Here is a 14876-nt window from a genome sequence, read left to right on the forward strand (position 1 = left end):
ATCTGAACTCAGATAAAACTGCTGCCTTGTGCTGGTCTGCAAAACTCAAAACACCTGCTAACCTGCTTCTTCTCCAGAAAGCAATCGGCACAGTGAGAGAAAACAAAGAGAGTGTCAAAATACTATCATTAAAAAAAGAGAGAAAATGTCTTTGATGCTATCAAAGACATCGGTAAGAACCTAGTTTTCAGCAAGCAGTCTGATTCTTAACACTCCCCGCATCCTTTACAATTATTATTCTCTTCCCAAGGCATATCAGAATGGTTGTTTTGTATATAAATTGTTGCACTGCCATAAATTAAAAAAAGCCAAATAATAAAACATAACTGCAGCAATAGCCACGATTTATCAGTCATTTGCAGAACACTTTTCCTCCTGAAGGATCCCAAAAGGCTTTATAAATTCAAACCATACCGATGTAGCATGCTTCTTCCACTACTGAAATGTAGTCAATTTTGGAGGTAAAAAAGATTACTCTTATAGTAAGAGCTAGTAAAGAGCTATTTAAAGAGTCTATTCCCCCGAGAGAGTACATATCTGATATTAAGTGTATTTTGCTGACCACTCTGTATTTTGGGGGTTTGGGTATATACCAGACACCGGGATCATTTGGAGTGAAAGGCACAGTAATAATACAACACACGCAGTGACGTGCTAGCCACTGAGCACTGCACATCGCCCCGTATTTTACTGAGGAGGGGAAGAATATTTTTCATTTTCTTGAAACTGAAGAGCAGACATATCATTACTCAAAACTACCTCAGACACACAGTGATAGTCCAGCAGCCCAAAGTGTCTTTGACCAAATTCTTAGTTACGCCAAATGACACCAGCTGAAGGTTTGGCCCACGAGCTGTTAGTGAGCTGAGCGATTGCTGAGATGGAAACTAGACTCAAGCATCTGTAGTGCCTGTTGTAAGACCAATTCAATAAAAAAAATTAAAAAAAATTTTAAAAATCAGTTCAAAAAGACACTATATTACACACACCCTAGGTATGCTACATGCACATGAATATCATCTCTCTCACATGTACATACATGCAGCTTGTCTCATCTGGTTTTCTTCCCAAGTTAGATGACAGTAAATAAAAATTATCATGAATTTGATAAAATGCCTCAGTGCCCCTTTTTAAGGTCTATAAACACATTCATTAGCCACCAGCTGAACGGATCACTGCTCTGCCGGCCCCTGCGCAGACGTACCTAGCCGCTCTGCCAGGTGGATGTAGATGGGGTCCACTCGCCTCATCGTCTTCACCAGATCCTTCCTGCGGAATTTGATTTCTACTGTCCCCTCCGGTTCCAGGATTCCTCCTCTGATCAGTGATGGGAAAAGAGAAAAGAAAGGCACTTTCAGGTCATCGGACAAGGGGAAACACAAAATGGAATGGTTCAATGTTATCTAGAAAGTATGCAAAAAAAGAAGAGAAGAGAAGGGGGAGGGAGACAAAACAAAGAGAAAGAGAGAACAAGAAAGAAAGAATCTTAGCTATTATTTATCCAATGCCACAAATGCACACCAGGCTTCACAGAAAACACATCTATCCAACAGTATATAGTTCAGCCTGGTACAAGCAATGCTCTTCAGCAGTCTCTTTTAAGCTGTCACCTGAAAGCTCTTTCAAAAGGTAGGTAAGCTTTATGAAACAACCCAATTAACCAGCCATTTTCATTAGAGATCCTGCCCACTTCCCAGGTCAAAGACAGAGGAGCACGTGATTTGAAACTTGGGCTGGGTAAATAAAATCACTTCAGTCTTTAACTGTGAGGGCAGGAGTAATGACGAGGAGGAAGGTCAGCGCGGAGGGTTATGGAACAGCAACAGCGATGAGAATTATTACAAATGCGTAACGGTACTTAGGGACAGGATGACATATTTTGTGAAATAATCTCTTTCTTGGCTATTGGAGCTCAAAACCTCTAGAGTCCAACTACAGCTCTGCAAACCACACATTGTCCTTCCTGTCTTGCAAGGTGGGGAGCTGGCTTGAGATTTCCAAGAGGCAAGCTCACACGGCCAGCATCCTAGAAACGTATGGGGCAGAAGCAGCAGGAGGGAGTTGATCCAGCATGCACCCCCAAAAACACTTGGTGGGGGAAGTAGTTTGTAGAAATCCTGCTCACGCTGTGTCTGACTGTGAAGCAAACAGGCTCCACATTTCTAAGTAGGAAAAGAACAGCAAAAACTTCTGAGTTCCAGGAGGTGAAGATTAGACAATGTTTGCTCAAGATGCAGGAAATACCGAGGCCAACAGACCACAGGTCTCTGTCTCGCTTCTTTAGAAGAGAGAGGCAAGGATCCCATCAGGAGCAAAATTCAGCTGGGAAAGGCAAGGGAAATGGGCATCTGGAAAGGGCATCTTCTCAACTCCTCCCCATATATGCTTTTTTTCCTCCCCCTGGAACAGCTACCCAGGAATTTTGCCCTGCTGAAATGGTGGGAGTTGAGAGGATGCCCTGATAGTACAATATTCATGCTGTCCTTCTATACACGTTCCTTCTATCTGCTACAGATAGCCCAGGTAGGGCTGGCTTTTTCCTCCAAATGATTCAGTATCTCTATACTTTAAAGATTCTTTAAAATATTTTTTAAAATCTGCTTCCAAGAGTTTGCCTGTAGTTTTATATCCTGAACCACCATTAACTAGAACTTCACTTACCCAAGTTGTATTTAATTTGAAAAGTGCAACTACCTAAGTGCCCATGACAGATAGTACAACACTCAGGGATTTTAAAGTACACACTTATTTACATTTATTTAATTTGCAAAATTGTATACACAGGTACTTGTTTCAAAGTGCAAAGCAGGGTGTGGAAATATCAGAACGGTAAAAAAAAATCCTCAGCACCAACATCTCCCTGGGCTTTGTGAATGTTAGTCATGAACCTTCACAGAGGCTGGCTCATACTGGCTACAGAATTTACCCCCATCTAAGTCTGAGTCAGGAGACGACTGGAATTGTCCTAGCTGTGATCACTACACAGCAAACTCCTCCAAGACACGGGTTACAACTGGAAAGTGGTCAGGCCATTTCAGTAACAAACTGCCACACTCTTAACTGAGAGCTTCCCACTCAGCCAGGTAATTATGCCTCAAAGCAGGTGGTTACAGAGGGAGGAGAAAGCTGCCATACCTGCTTTCTCGGTCTGCATACATCTCCATATGACGAGGATTAATAGTAGGGTCAATAACAGCCCAGGATCCTCCTCTCAGCTCCGCTTGCGGTGGGATGTAAATAAGCACGGGTTGATGATACTCTCTCAGGCCGTCCACAATGTAGGCACCAAACTTGAGCACTTGGTCATACATGTCTGCAGAAAAAGGACACAGCGCTTGAAGTCGCAGCATGTCAGTGCTTCAGCCCTGCCACGCTTGGTCAAACTGGGAAAAAAACACAATTATTCAGCTCTTCTGACCATCTCCTGCTACCATACTGCAAGCTCTGGCTGGCGTTATCTGGACCTGGGCAAGACAGACAGAGAAAGGAGATGTCCCCACATCAGTCCTGCTTCCAGACACTGGACCTCCACTCTGGAGATCTAGTCCGGTTACTTCCAGTGCAACCACATCTATTCACAAAACGTGAACTGCAGGGTCCTCAGTTCACACCAGCCAGTCCTACACCATGTGTCCTGGAGATAATCCATCCCCTACTTTCCAGCCAAGCCAATGAGTATTTCAGCAGTTCTGAAAGTCAGGTCGGGTATTTCTGTACTTAATACCAGCACAGCTGCCCCATTTCAGACTTACTACCGTGGACCTGTATCATGATTCATGTAATGCACATGGCACACCTAACGGCAGCAGACCTTTTGCATATCTTTATAAAAATCAGTGTGTGGGAAGGGTTCAGAAGTGAAATAGCATTCTTCTCTTCTTGCATTAAGATTTGTTTAAGGCATTTTGCTCAAAATTAATAAGAACAGCTCCACTGTGTAAAGACAGTACATTGAAAATATCAGCCCCAAGGTGATTTAAATAAAAAATAAAAAAGGAAGGCAAAAGAATTTGTATGAGATGATCTAGGTTACAATGGATACAGTTTGTAATGGAAACAGGCACCCTCGAATATATATATTTTGTTACATATAATTATACATAGAAGTATCAAATCAAATATACAAGAAATGAAAAATACTTATTAGGATCTTCTAGTCCATCTCTTTATTCACACAGGACTGTTTCTTTCCCAGTGCTTTTTAAAGCTTTCATTTAGAAATCCCAAACAATAAATCTACTACTTCTTTAGGGGCATTTCCACAGCCAAACAGATGAAATTTTCCTCAGTATTCAGCCAAACTTCCCCTCCTTCCTCATCCCCATCAATTTCATATTACTACTCTTTGCATCACCCTACATAATCTCTCCACTCCTTCGGGCTTGCTATAAATAGCAGTAGGCTTTTCAGTGGTTTGGTTTTTTTTCCTTAGACACTCCATAGGTATTCATTTCTCATGTCTCCCAGGACAGTATTTTCAATCCCCTTCATCATTTTTGTTCTTTGCTTAGTGCCTCCCAGTTTGCCTAATTTTTTCTGGCCATTAAAATACCAGCGCATAGAGCAGAAAAACTAAGTGGGTTGCATGTATGTACCACGCACACATGCTGGCCTTCAGTAATAGTCTTAAAAGACTGAGACACTTTTATTCATCTAAAATCCTTACAATCACTTGTTCTGGGGAAGAGACTCCAGCCAAGGCTCCCTTGTCATTTCACGCCAGTTTAATGTTAAGCATTAACATGAACATAACTAAGCATTTAACTCTTTGGGAAATACACACACACACTCTTACATATATACACACGCAGTAACATATATAAAGCAAGCAAGAGAGGGGTACATAAAGTGTGTGTACACATACACACATATATATATTAGCACCATAGGCACTGATGTGATCTCTCCAGTTCATTTGCAAGGTCATTGTCCAAGTACCCAAGAAAAGGAGTTTCATGTTATTTAGCAATGTCAAATGCTGATGAAGAGAAGAACAATTTATTTCCTCTAATTGCGAATAAACATAAATTCTGGCAGAGACAGTGGGGACTAAGAACCAAACAAAACTCCAACCTTTTCCTTTGTCCTGAGCAAAGAAAAAGACCTCAAAAGGGGTGACAAATTTATTACTAATTACACAATTATTTTATTATCTAGTGCTAGTAATAAACCACTTGAAGTACTTTCAGCTAATTCTAGTGTTAAGAAAATAATTGCTTGATTCAAATTATTTTAACTGAATTAATTCTTTACTAGACATTTTTTACTAGTGCTACATAATAAAATGATTGTGTAATTAGCAATACATTTTTCACTCCTGCCAAGGGTATATATTTTACTCAGGTTAAGTGTAGAAAAAAGAAGCGCTACTTGTTTGAACAAGGCAGAGGGAGGAGGAGCAGGGAGGTTGAGAGAAACTTCACGCTTTCTGTGCATAGCTCCAAATCTCTTTCAGGTTTACCAGGTGGCATCAGCAAGGTCAGGGAAGTATTTCTGTGCCTACAATACTTTCAGGATCAGACTGTCAAAGCTAGCCAGAAGCATGAACTTTACCGCTATGCGGTTCTGTACACAGTTACTCCTCTTGGGATCCTGCAATGCAGCACTTTATTTTCCTGTAACGTCCCAGCAGCCTTAGCTTAATATTTTGTACATGGATTTACACCAACTGCTGGCTTCTCCTGCACGCTCAAAACTTCCACCGAGGTCAATGGACCTGCTGCTGCACTAGTTTCAGATTTGGCTGTAAACACCTCTGTTGTAGAAGATTTCCCCTTTTTTTTAAGGTAACAGCTTCCACTAATGGAGACCAAGTTTTGCCCAAATAAAGAAGAGAGAGTCAATCTGACTGCCACCAGTGAAGGGTCTCCATGGTGCCATGCACAGCTCCAGACCACAGAAGCTGCTGAGCTCCAGAGATGAGCCAAGGAGAACTGCAGTGTCCACGGGCTACGGCAGGGTTCCTGAACTGTCTCTAGCATTAACAGCAGCCTACTCTTCCGCAGGGTTTTCCCCTCCCACCATCTCAACCGTTCAATTTGCCTACACTTACCACTTCAGCAAAGTGGGGACTCTTAAAGAATGTATATTTTTAAGAGGTAAAATATAAGCAGAGTTTGTGAAGATCATAAAAATACTGCAAAGACCACCCAAGATACTCGCCTGTAGTCCCCATGCCCAATCACCAGAACACGCAACCTCCCTGATTTACGTTAATATTGTATTTGAGTGTGGAACTATGAAACATTTGCCACACTGTGACAGCTGCCTCTTACTTGCAGTTTTGCTGCACTCTCCACTCTTACAATGGAAAACAGTGCACCAAATTTAACTGCTGCAGGTGGTAAATGACGGCAGGTCTCAGTGGTGCCCACTGCTCTGTGCTTGAGCTGCCTGTGCAGCCCTAGTGCCTCGGTAGGGTGCAGACTTTATAAACTGTTAGTACTATAACTAACACGCTTACTATGTTTAAAACAAAACCCAATCGCTTCCATCATGATCTGTGCAGCAAAGAACACCACACACATTTTAAGAGCAGGCTGTTTGCACAACTGTTCTTGCAAAGAAGTTGCTTATGTTGAGACTGGAAAAATTAAAATTAAATATTGTATTTGTGGGCCAAATTTAATTCCTGTATTAATTCAGACCTCTGCATAATAAGCCACTTGCAAGACAGAAATGCTGCAGAAGTCCTCTAGGAAGAGCAGTGTTGTTCGTTACTCAGTAGGGCAGACAGTGTTCGCAGCACACTTTGCCATTCTCTGCCTGCCTGCTCAGCTGCAGTGTGCATCAGCGTCTACTACACACAGACGTGAAATCTGCTGGAAGCTGTTATCATTACACTGTATGTGTAAATATTGGCAGTCAGATGCATCAAGCATGCTAGAAAGGCTACAGACAGCTTTTTGCATTTCTATAGTGTCGGGCAGCGTGCCCTGAACCTCCAAAGCTGGAACGGATCTCATCAGCTTGGCTGGATTATCAGATAGGACCTGAAGGTAAACACCAGGCATATATCGGCTGCAGACACATAATGTCCCTTATAAACCCATTACATACAAGCAATACTGTCATTCAACATCCAGGTAATCAGAGATTTAAAACAGCCTTTTCATTCTCCTGAAATTTTTTTTTATTGTTATTTATAACCTGTCCCAGGAAAAAATCATAAGTAAAACATGAAAAACCAACTGCGAGTGACCCTGTAGCACAAGCAGCGCTGCAGTTTAATGTCGCGGGGATTTGCATGCTATCAAACTATTCATGCCGAGTCCAAGACCCTGGTGCTAATTTCCAGTAAATTTCACGCTTGATGTCTCCCCGTTGTGGGTCACTGCCGGTTCGTCTAAATAAACCACTTCCAAATGGCTCCTCCATCTAAATATTCAAGCCAGTTTTTATAATTTAATTTTGCATTATGCTGAATAGCCTTCCGGCCAGATAGAGCTCATTGGGGAAACCACCAATACCATTGTGATATGCCTTTATTTATGTTATTTATTTATTTATTTGTTTTATGGCTTGAATTAGACCTCCTAGGCCGACTAGGAAAGAGAGGGGGTTTTTTTCCCTCTCTTTTTTTTTTCCCCCTCCGCTAATGTCAATTTTCAGCATAGCAAGAGCTGTCTCTAATCTTTTCCTACTCATTACACACAATTTTGGAGTCATTTTACCCACAGTGCAGTCGGCTCCTGGCAGTGTGTTTGTGTGCACTGAGGGGTGGCATAATTGTTTATTTTCCCTCCCTGCATAATCCCCAGCCAGCATTGAAACCAAAACTGCAAACAACTCCCCAAGAAACAGAGAGAGCGTCAGGAGAGCCCAACGCTTGCTACGCAGGCCCCAACAGCGAACAGTATGCAGGAAAATGCACGGACCAAGGTGCAAACTGCAGTGGCTCTGTTCTTCCCTCCTCTGTGGTGGCACTCTCCTTCCTCCTCCTGCTACCGGCTGGGGATATGCAATACAAATTATTAGCGTCCTCGTAGTGCCTTTTCCACCTCGGGCTTCTGGTCCCAACTCCAAAGCTAAACTCGGTTTCTGAGGAACCCAGCAAAGGGCACTGACAAAGTCAACAGATTTCACAACATAGTACGGCAAAATAATATTGTAACTGTACCAAGCATTCATTAATCAACTACTTCCCCAAAAGTTGTGCGGCAGGGAAAGTCACGAAGTCACTAAGGGAGTGCAGTAGCAGCGCATGGAGCAGAAACCATCCTGAAAGGTAACAGGTATTTTCCAGAGGAAAGAATTTTGCCATCTTTTGCCATCTTCCGTCTTTGCATCTGCAAACTCAATGGCATTGCTTTCTGCCCTGCTAATGAGACAGCAGAGCAACACAGCCTTTGTCATCCTGCCACTCTTCCCAGAGCAGGAATTTTTACTGTGTTAGAGCATCTGTAACTTTTCCTCTGTGTTTGTTAAGTGCCACATGCAGGTAAGAGGCCGTAATCTTTTACTTATTTAAATTTTATAGTATCAATCTCACATTCTTAGCACTTCACAAAATTTAAAGTAGCAATACGTGGTGCAAAAATCTAACTGCTGGTATATTAACTCAGCAGTTTTATAACTGTTCACTTCATATGAACATCACTACCACCAGGAGAGTCAACTGGGAGACAGTCCTTGATAGGACAATATTACAGTGGGAAAAATCATCAACGAGACCGTGTTTTCACTTGACAGAATATGCCTATACATTTCTGATATGCAATATTGCTGGTTCATCCAGCCCCAATTTTAAGCTGAGGCAGAAGGATATAAAGTTTTCCGAGCAAGAGGGGTTTCCTGAGATTAGTGTTTAATTAGCCCAGGTTGGCAGCTGTAAATTTTGTTAGCAACTAGACCACTGTTAGCATCCAATTACCTGTTCTCACTGCAGGTGATCTGGCCAGTTCCTATAACCGTGTATGAGGGTACATATTAAAATACAATTGCATTGCTTATTTTGAAAAGAACTTGCTATCAGATCTGCACCTTGCATAATCTATGTTATTCCTGCTACGTGCCTATTAAGACAAGACACACATGGGGAGGAGAGGAATGAAACCCTTCACCACAGCTGCTGCAGCATAGAGTGTCCCTGTCCTGTAGCTGGTTGTGCAACGATCACAACTGCCTTTCAGCAGAGCTGAGCAGAGCATTGACATGATTTCAGAGGGCTGACATGTCCAAAGACTCTGGTAGGCCTAGAAAAGTATCCCCTTATTAGCATTTCTAAGGGAGGTCACATACTTGCCATGAAAGAGGGGGTCTGTATGCAGACTGCATCAAAGACGGGTGAAGCAGATCCACTCTGCAAGTTTATGGGTACAAGTTGTCACCACAGTTAAGCCAATCCAATAGCTAGCTGCTGCCCAAAGACATGACCTGTTTCTGTCCCTTGCCACATGCTCCCACTGCTGGTCTGTCCCCGAGAACTGCTTCAGGATGCTAAACCGGTGGAGCTAGTGCTAGTGGGTATGCCGCAGCGGGGAACAGCAGCAGTGCCCTGAGCAGTAAAAGACAAGCCGCGCTACAGGACAACACTAAAAGGGGATCCAAATTGGTGGTTACCTTTCATTCCACCAGAGAAGCCTCTCCAGTTAGCAAAGACCATCAGAGGCAGCCCTTCTCTGTTAAAGTCATTGATAGCCTGCGCAGTTTTAAAGGCAGAGTCAGGGAACCACACCTGACCAGCCTGCTGGATTATCTGTTGGGAATAAAAAAGATCATTAAGCCTTGAAACACTTACATTAACATAAGAGTTAGCACAAAAATATAGAAATGGATGCAACAAGAGCTGCGATGTGGAACCAACAACAAGGAACACAGCACGTGAAATGCTTAGGATCTGTTGCCCACAGAAAAATTGGGACAATCCTCCTGTGACCAACATCAACAGGAGTGTTCCCACTGATGTAGCTAGAAAGAGGAATAGAGATGGTATGGAAAACCTGATACTATGACTGCTGTAAGAAGGTGAAGGAGAAGAAGAGAGAGAAAAGGATATGCAAAGGAGAAAACCCAGAAGAGATGATGTAGGGCTAGAGCTGTGAAATCAGGAAAGAGAAAAGCAAAACATCAGAGCAGAAAGAGCATGAAACACTATGGTCACAGCAAGAGAACAGGGAAATGATTTTTGCTTGCCAGATCTCCTGGGCCCTAGTCCCTGCATCTCACCTAAGTCACAAGAGAAGCAGGACTGCTGGGGAATGTCTCCTGTACAAATGGCCAACACAACTGTCCATTCACTCCTCCCAGCAACTGCCATGCATTAGCACCCCATCAAGGAACGGCTATACATTTTGTCCCACGTTTGGCACACAAAAAAAATCCCATCAAAACAAATGCTCTTTCCGCAGAGACATTTGCAGAGGACAAACAAGCAACCGAGCACACGTTCAACCTACCTTGGCCTCAGAGTCCAGGTTTGCAGGATCAGCAGGGATGCTAAGCTCCACCGTTCTCGTTTCTACGGCAACTACTCCTACAGGTATTCCTCCCAGCCTGGTAACAGGAGAGACAAATCAAAATTTGTATTTCTATTGTTACACAACTAGAATTTTTTTCCAATTTGCATCAAAATACTCAAGAGAGACAAATAATGCAAGCAAACGGTGGAAGAAGCATTCTGGCCTTTTTGAAGAGTTCAGGCATGCGGCTGGAGAATTTCAGAGTAGAATTTACAGTTCTCAAAGCAAAATCTAGTTCTAAAAATTAGCACATAGCTCACTAAAAATTAAATAGAATAAACCAAAGCCCAAATTTTGAATGATATAGCTACATCTCCACCACCCTTCACCTGCCACCACACAGATTTTGATACTGATGGTCTTGACCACGAAAAATAAACACTAAGATCCAAGGCTTCCCAATCCCCCTTTTCACAAGCACTGTTAGCTGATGAAATACATCCACAGGCTGCATGTCTAAGCAATGCTGATGTCTCAGCCACCCTAAACCTCCACTGCTTACAAAAACTCCCTCTCCCAAGAGGTTAGGGTGAATGATGGGTAAAGGTTTGGGTTTGTCCGTCTACCTCCTCCCCAGAGCCTCTGCTGCAGGATGACTGCAAGGGTGGGAAGGGTGCAGGGCAGAGGGATGGGCAGGGAGCGTAGGCACCAGGGAGCGTCGGCACTAGGGAGGATGCTCAGCTCTGCTTTCCACAGCATCTAACCACTCCTTTACACAAAAGGCATCTTGCTTCCAATGACAACCGCTTACTCCCAGGACGGGAGTCCCAGCAGAGCCTACACTCTCTCCTCAACCACCTCAAGCTGGATGACACGCACTGCAGGCAGAAAAAGCGACAAGGCCTATGTGCGCTAGGGGGTTGAAAATATTCCCATTCACTATGATTAAGAGTCTGCCTAGAAACCCGTAATTGCAGAAGCCGTCTTAAATCGGTAACTTATAACTTCTATATTAGGGCCCATGTGACCTAATAAAGAACATCTTTATCCAAGTATTACAGTTATTTATTGAACTTGAAAACAGCTCAAAACAACTTCTGTTTTCCATTATACTTCATATAAATTTTATCAGGCTAGCACATGAAGATGCTACATCTTGTTTTATAGTGTGTCCCTGGACAAGTTGCCATAGAATAATAAAAGACAATTTACAGCCAACAGCACACATATTCCAAACATACATACAAAAGATGAGTTTTGGCAGCACTTACAGTAACAATCCCAGAAGAATACATTCATATTTGTTTTTTCAAAATGCCACTGCTTTTGAAAGAAGTCAGTTTCATTTGTATTATATATACCTGTATGTGAGAGTCTAAAGCAACTTGGAATTTGTCAGAAGAAAGGAACTGCAAGTGAAGCTGAGCATGGGCCTGGACAGAGACCTTCTAGCTTTGCCAAATCATTGATTTCCGTGCCTCCCCGCCTGCCCCCCGCCCCTGGTATACTGCTTAACCTAAAAGCCTTTAAATAATTATAGGACACTGTGAGATAAAACTTCAGAGTGTCACAGATGGCGGATAAATATACCGAAGTGTATCAAAAGGTCACAGGACACCCCAAGGTTACGTGCTACAATTAGGAGTGGAGTCAGCAGGTATTTTCGGCTCCTCTCAACCATGTATAAAGATCAGACAATATTCTGAGTGGCAAGGATCTTCAGGGGTAATAGCACTCAGACCCCTGGGACCAGCAGTGGTCAGTCAGAGACATGAAACTCCAAGAAGGCAGAGCTGAGCTGCACCTGCACACGAACGCCTCTTTGGCTCAGCAGCAGTTCGTCTCTAGCTGGGCTTGTGCAGCCCACACACTATCATGTTGCTCTGTCTTGAGCACAGACTCCTCCTCCTGCCCTGATACGATATCTGAGGAAATGGGTATGTTTCTCTGTATCACATTCTGCACTAGGATAGTCCAAGGGCAGTTTCAAACCCATTAAAGACCCTCGAAAGTCTTAAGAAAAGAGCAGCAGAGGGACATTTTGCTGAGCATGCCCTCGTATCTGGAAGCCTCCTTCAGTTATTATGCAGCATTTCATTAACATATTAACATAGGTCCTGATGGCCATTTTAGAGATGTCCAGAATGGACAGAATCCTCTGAGATGTTGCACTTGAGCTCTAGTGAATGCCATAAGCTTTGCTATCTCACAGCACGACCTCTGGCTCTCTGACCCTCATTAGGAGGACTCTGTAGAGCTGCGGCTTTAAAGGGTCTACAAGAGAAATGGGAGCTCCCAGTGCCAAATACTCTGGGCCCACGTGTGCTATCAACATAATGGAGATAAGAAACAGCATTGATTCATGGCTATGCTGGCTGGGAGCCTAGCTGGCTATCCCAGTTGTGTTGTGTGTTTCAGGAACAGTGGTGTCTCTCCCTGTCTCCCATTGAATGCTCTGGTAATCAAATACAGCATCACCAGGGATATCCTGGTACTACGGTCAGTCCTTGCATCACCAGTTTGGTGCAGCTGGAGGCTGAGGGAGTCAGACCCCAGGGGTGGCCACAGGATTTCCAGAAGATTGTAAGGATTATCAGGTAATTTGGCTCTGGATTGTTGACACTGTGATACTGACAGTACGGGAGGTGAAAGATCTGCATATAAAAGATTTTTCTTCAACGCAGACTTCTGCTAGGAACTAAGGCACTCTGAACACCCGTCATGCACAGGCACGACCGTATCTCATTAAGCATAACACCTGAAGCCTCCAGGATCCCATTCAGGCTCTTCAGGTTTTTTTCTCTCCTCTCACTTGTTAACAAAAAAAGAAAAGGCTGACAATTAACTAAAACCACTGACATCAATTAGGAGCTGGGAGTCCGCTGGAGGCAAGAATATGATGCTCTGTCTTGAGAGGGGAGCTGGCGGGTAGTCTGAGGAATGACAAAGGATAAGCATGCTGCATTTGGACAGCTCAACCACTTGTAGTGGAAACTCAAGGGAGATAAATGTACTCTTTCAAAATGGCTTTATTCTGAAAGGAAGTAGACAATCAGATCAGGAAACTCACAGTGCCATTTTTGAGGGGGCAAAAAACTAAAGAAACTAGAAAAGAGATGATCGAGGGGGTTTTGAGCCTAGCTGTGATTTGCATTCTGTCAGAATGCAGGATTCTATCTCCAGGCTTCCTCTTCCTGCCAGCTCTGAGAGTTCATGGACCTGCAACACTGAGAATGACCCAGGCTGCAAATATTTTCAAGGCAGGGATCTAAATCTCGAGGCAATGGGGAACATTTTAGAATCCTGCAGAGGTGCCACTTCACAGCAAGGTAAGGGGAAGTGACTCCCCTTGGGAGGAGGCAAGTTTCACAGGTCTCTGGAGCTACACATCTCTGCATCATGAAAAACAACTAAGATCAGGTATGGCGGGTGCTGGTTTGGAAAATGCTGCAAGTTACTCCACGCAAACCTCAACGTTAAGCTCTTCTCTATGCAGTTTCTTGCAATTTGCTCTAGTTTTAGCTGAACTTTTCTTGCAAGTCAAATAAGACTGCAAAACAATAGACGGCATAATGTACCTTCAACTAAGTCAGAGCTGCAAGAAGGCCTCACTATGCAACCATCTACCTAGGGTAGCATCTATTGTCTGCCATAATTTTTAACAATATCTCTCTTTTTGGCTTTTGTGCATGTTAAAGCTGTCACCTCCAAGCAAAACAGGAGAAACGATCAGACCATGCTTCATTCGTGGGGTAAAGAAGTATCCTATTCAAGTAATGACTTATTTTTACTTATAGCCATCAACTTTCAAGGGAGGTTCTAGAAAAACACAAAGCATAACAAAAACTTGATTTCTACAAATGTCTAAAATGCCTCTTGGAATTTACCTTGCTCTACCAACCACAACTGTCTGTGCCCAGGGTTGCATGATCTCCAGGAACGAGCCATTGTCAAAGAAACCACTTAGCCACTGTCCTTTTTGACCTAAAGGGAAGGGAAAAAAATGGAAATATCAGAGGAGGGAGGAGAGAGGGAAGAAAGAAGAGAGAATATAAAAGGAGCAATTGAAACTTGCTTAAAAATCCCAACTGGAGAACTTGGCGCTGTCTTTTTATTTATTTATTTTTAAATAGATTATAATACAAGGGAACATTAGACAGCTGAGCATTTGTCTGCCTTCAGCCATCATGTCTTATTTCATTTGCTAGTCTGCATAAAGACAGTCATTTATCAGCAAAAGCATCATTTATTGTTAAACGGTGGGGTTCGGATAGCAGAGGGACTTCGCATGCTTTTAAATAAATAACTGTTTTTTTCAAGACACTACAAACATTTGTCAAAAGGCGGTAGTCATTAAAGATGTTTTTCAAAATGCCTATTTCTATTTTAAAACTTACCTCACATTTTTCTCTTGATTCTGCCTAATCTTTCCTTTAAAAAAAGAATGCTGAAGAAATTCAGGAATTAAATATAAAA

The 14876-nt window shown here is 42.9% G+C and overlaps 1 protein-coding gene across 14 annotated transcripts in view; it reads right to left on the reverse strand.

Moving 5' to 3' along the window:
• The window catches only part of ACACA (acetyl-CoA carboxylase alpha), a 153150-nt gene that overhangs the window by 18893 nt on the left and 119381 nt on the right, over positions 1 to 14876 (reverse strand). For all 14 annotated transcript variants that reach the window (XM_076354490.1, XM_076354487.1, XM_076354486.1 and 11 more), the window contains 5 exons: positions 14288 to 14384; positions 10398 to 10494; positions 9562 to 9697; positions 3136 to 3313; positions 1205 to 1317 (listed from right to left, as the gene is read on the reverse strand). In XM_076354490.1, coding sequence (XP_076210605.1) covers positions 1205 to 1317; positions 3136 to 3313; positions 9562 to 9697; positions 10398 to 10494; positions 14288 to 14384 — 621 coding nt within the window. The remainder of the gene's footprint in view (positions 1 to 1204; positions 1318 to 3135; positions 3314 to 9561; positions 9698 to 10397; positions 10495 to 14287; positions 14385 to 14876) is intronic.

This window comes from Aptenodytes patagonicus, chromosome 17, assembly GCF_965638725.1.
Source record: "Aptenodytes patagonicus chromosome 17, bAptPat1.pri.cur, whole genome shotgun sequence".
In the NCBI taxonomy this organism is placed as follows: domain Eukaryota; kingdom Metazoa; phylum Chordata; class Aves; order Sphenisciformes; family Spheniscidae; genus Aptenodytes; species Aptenodytes patagonicus.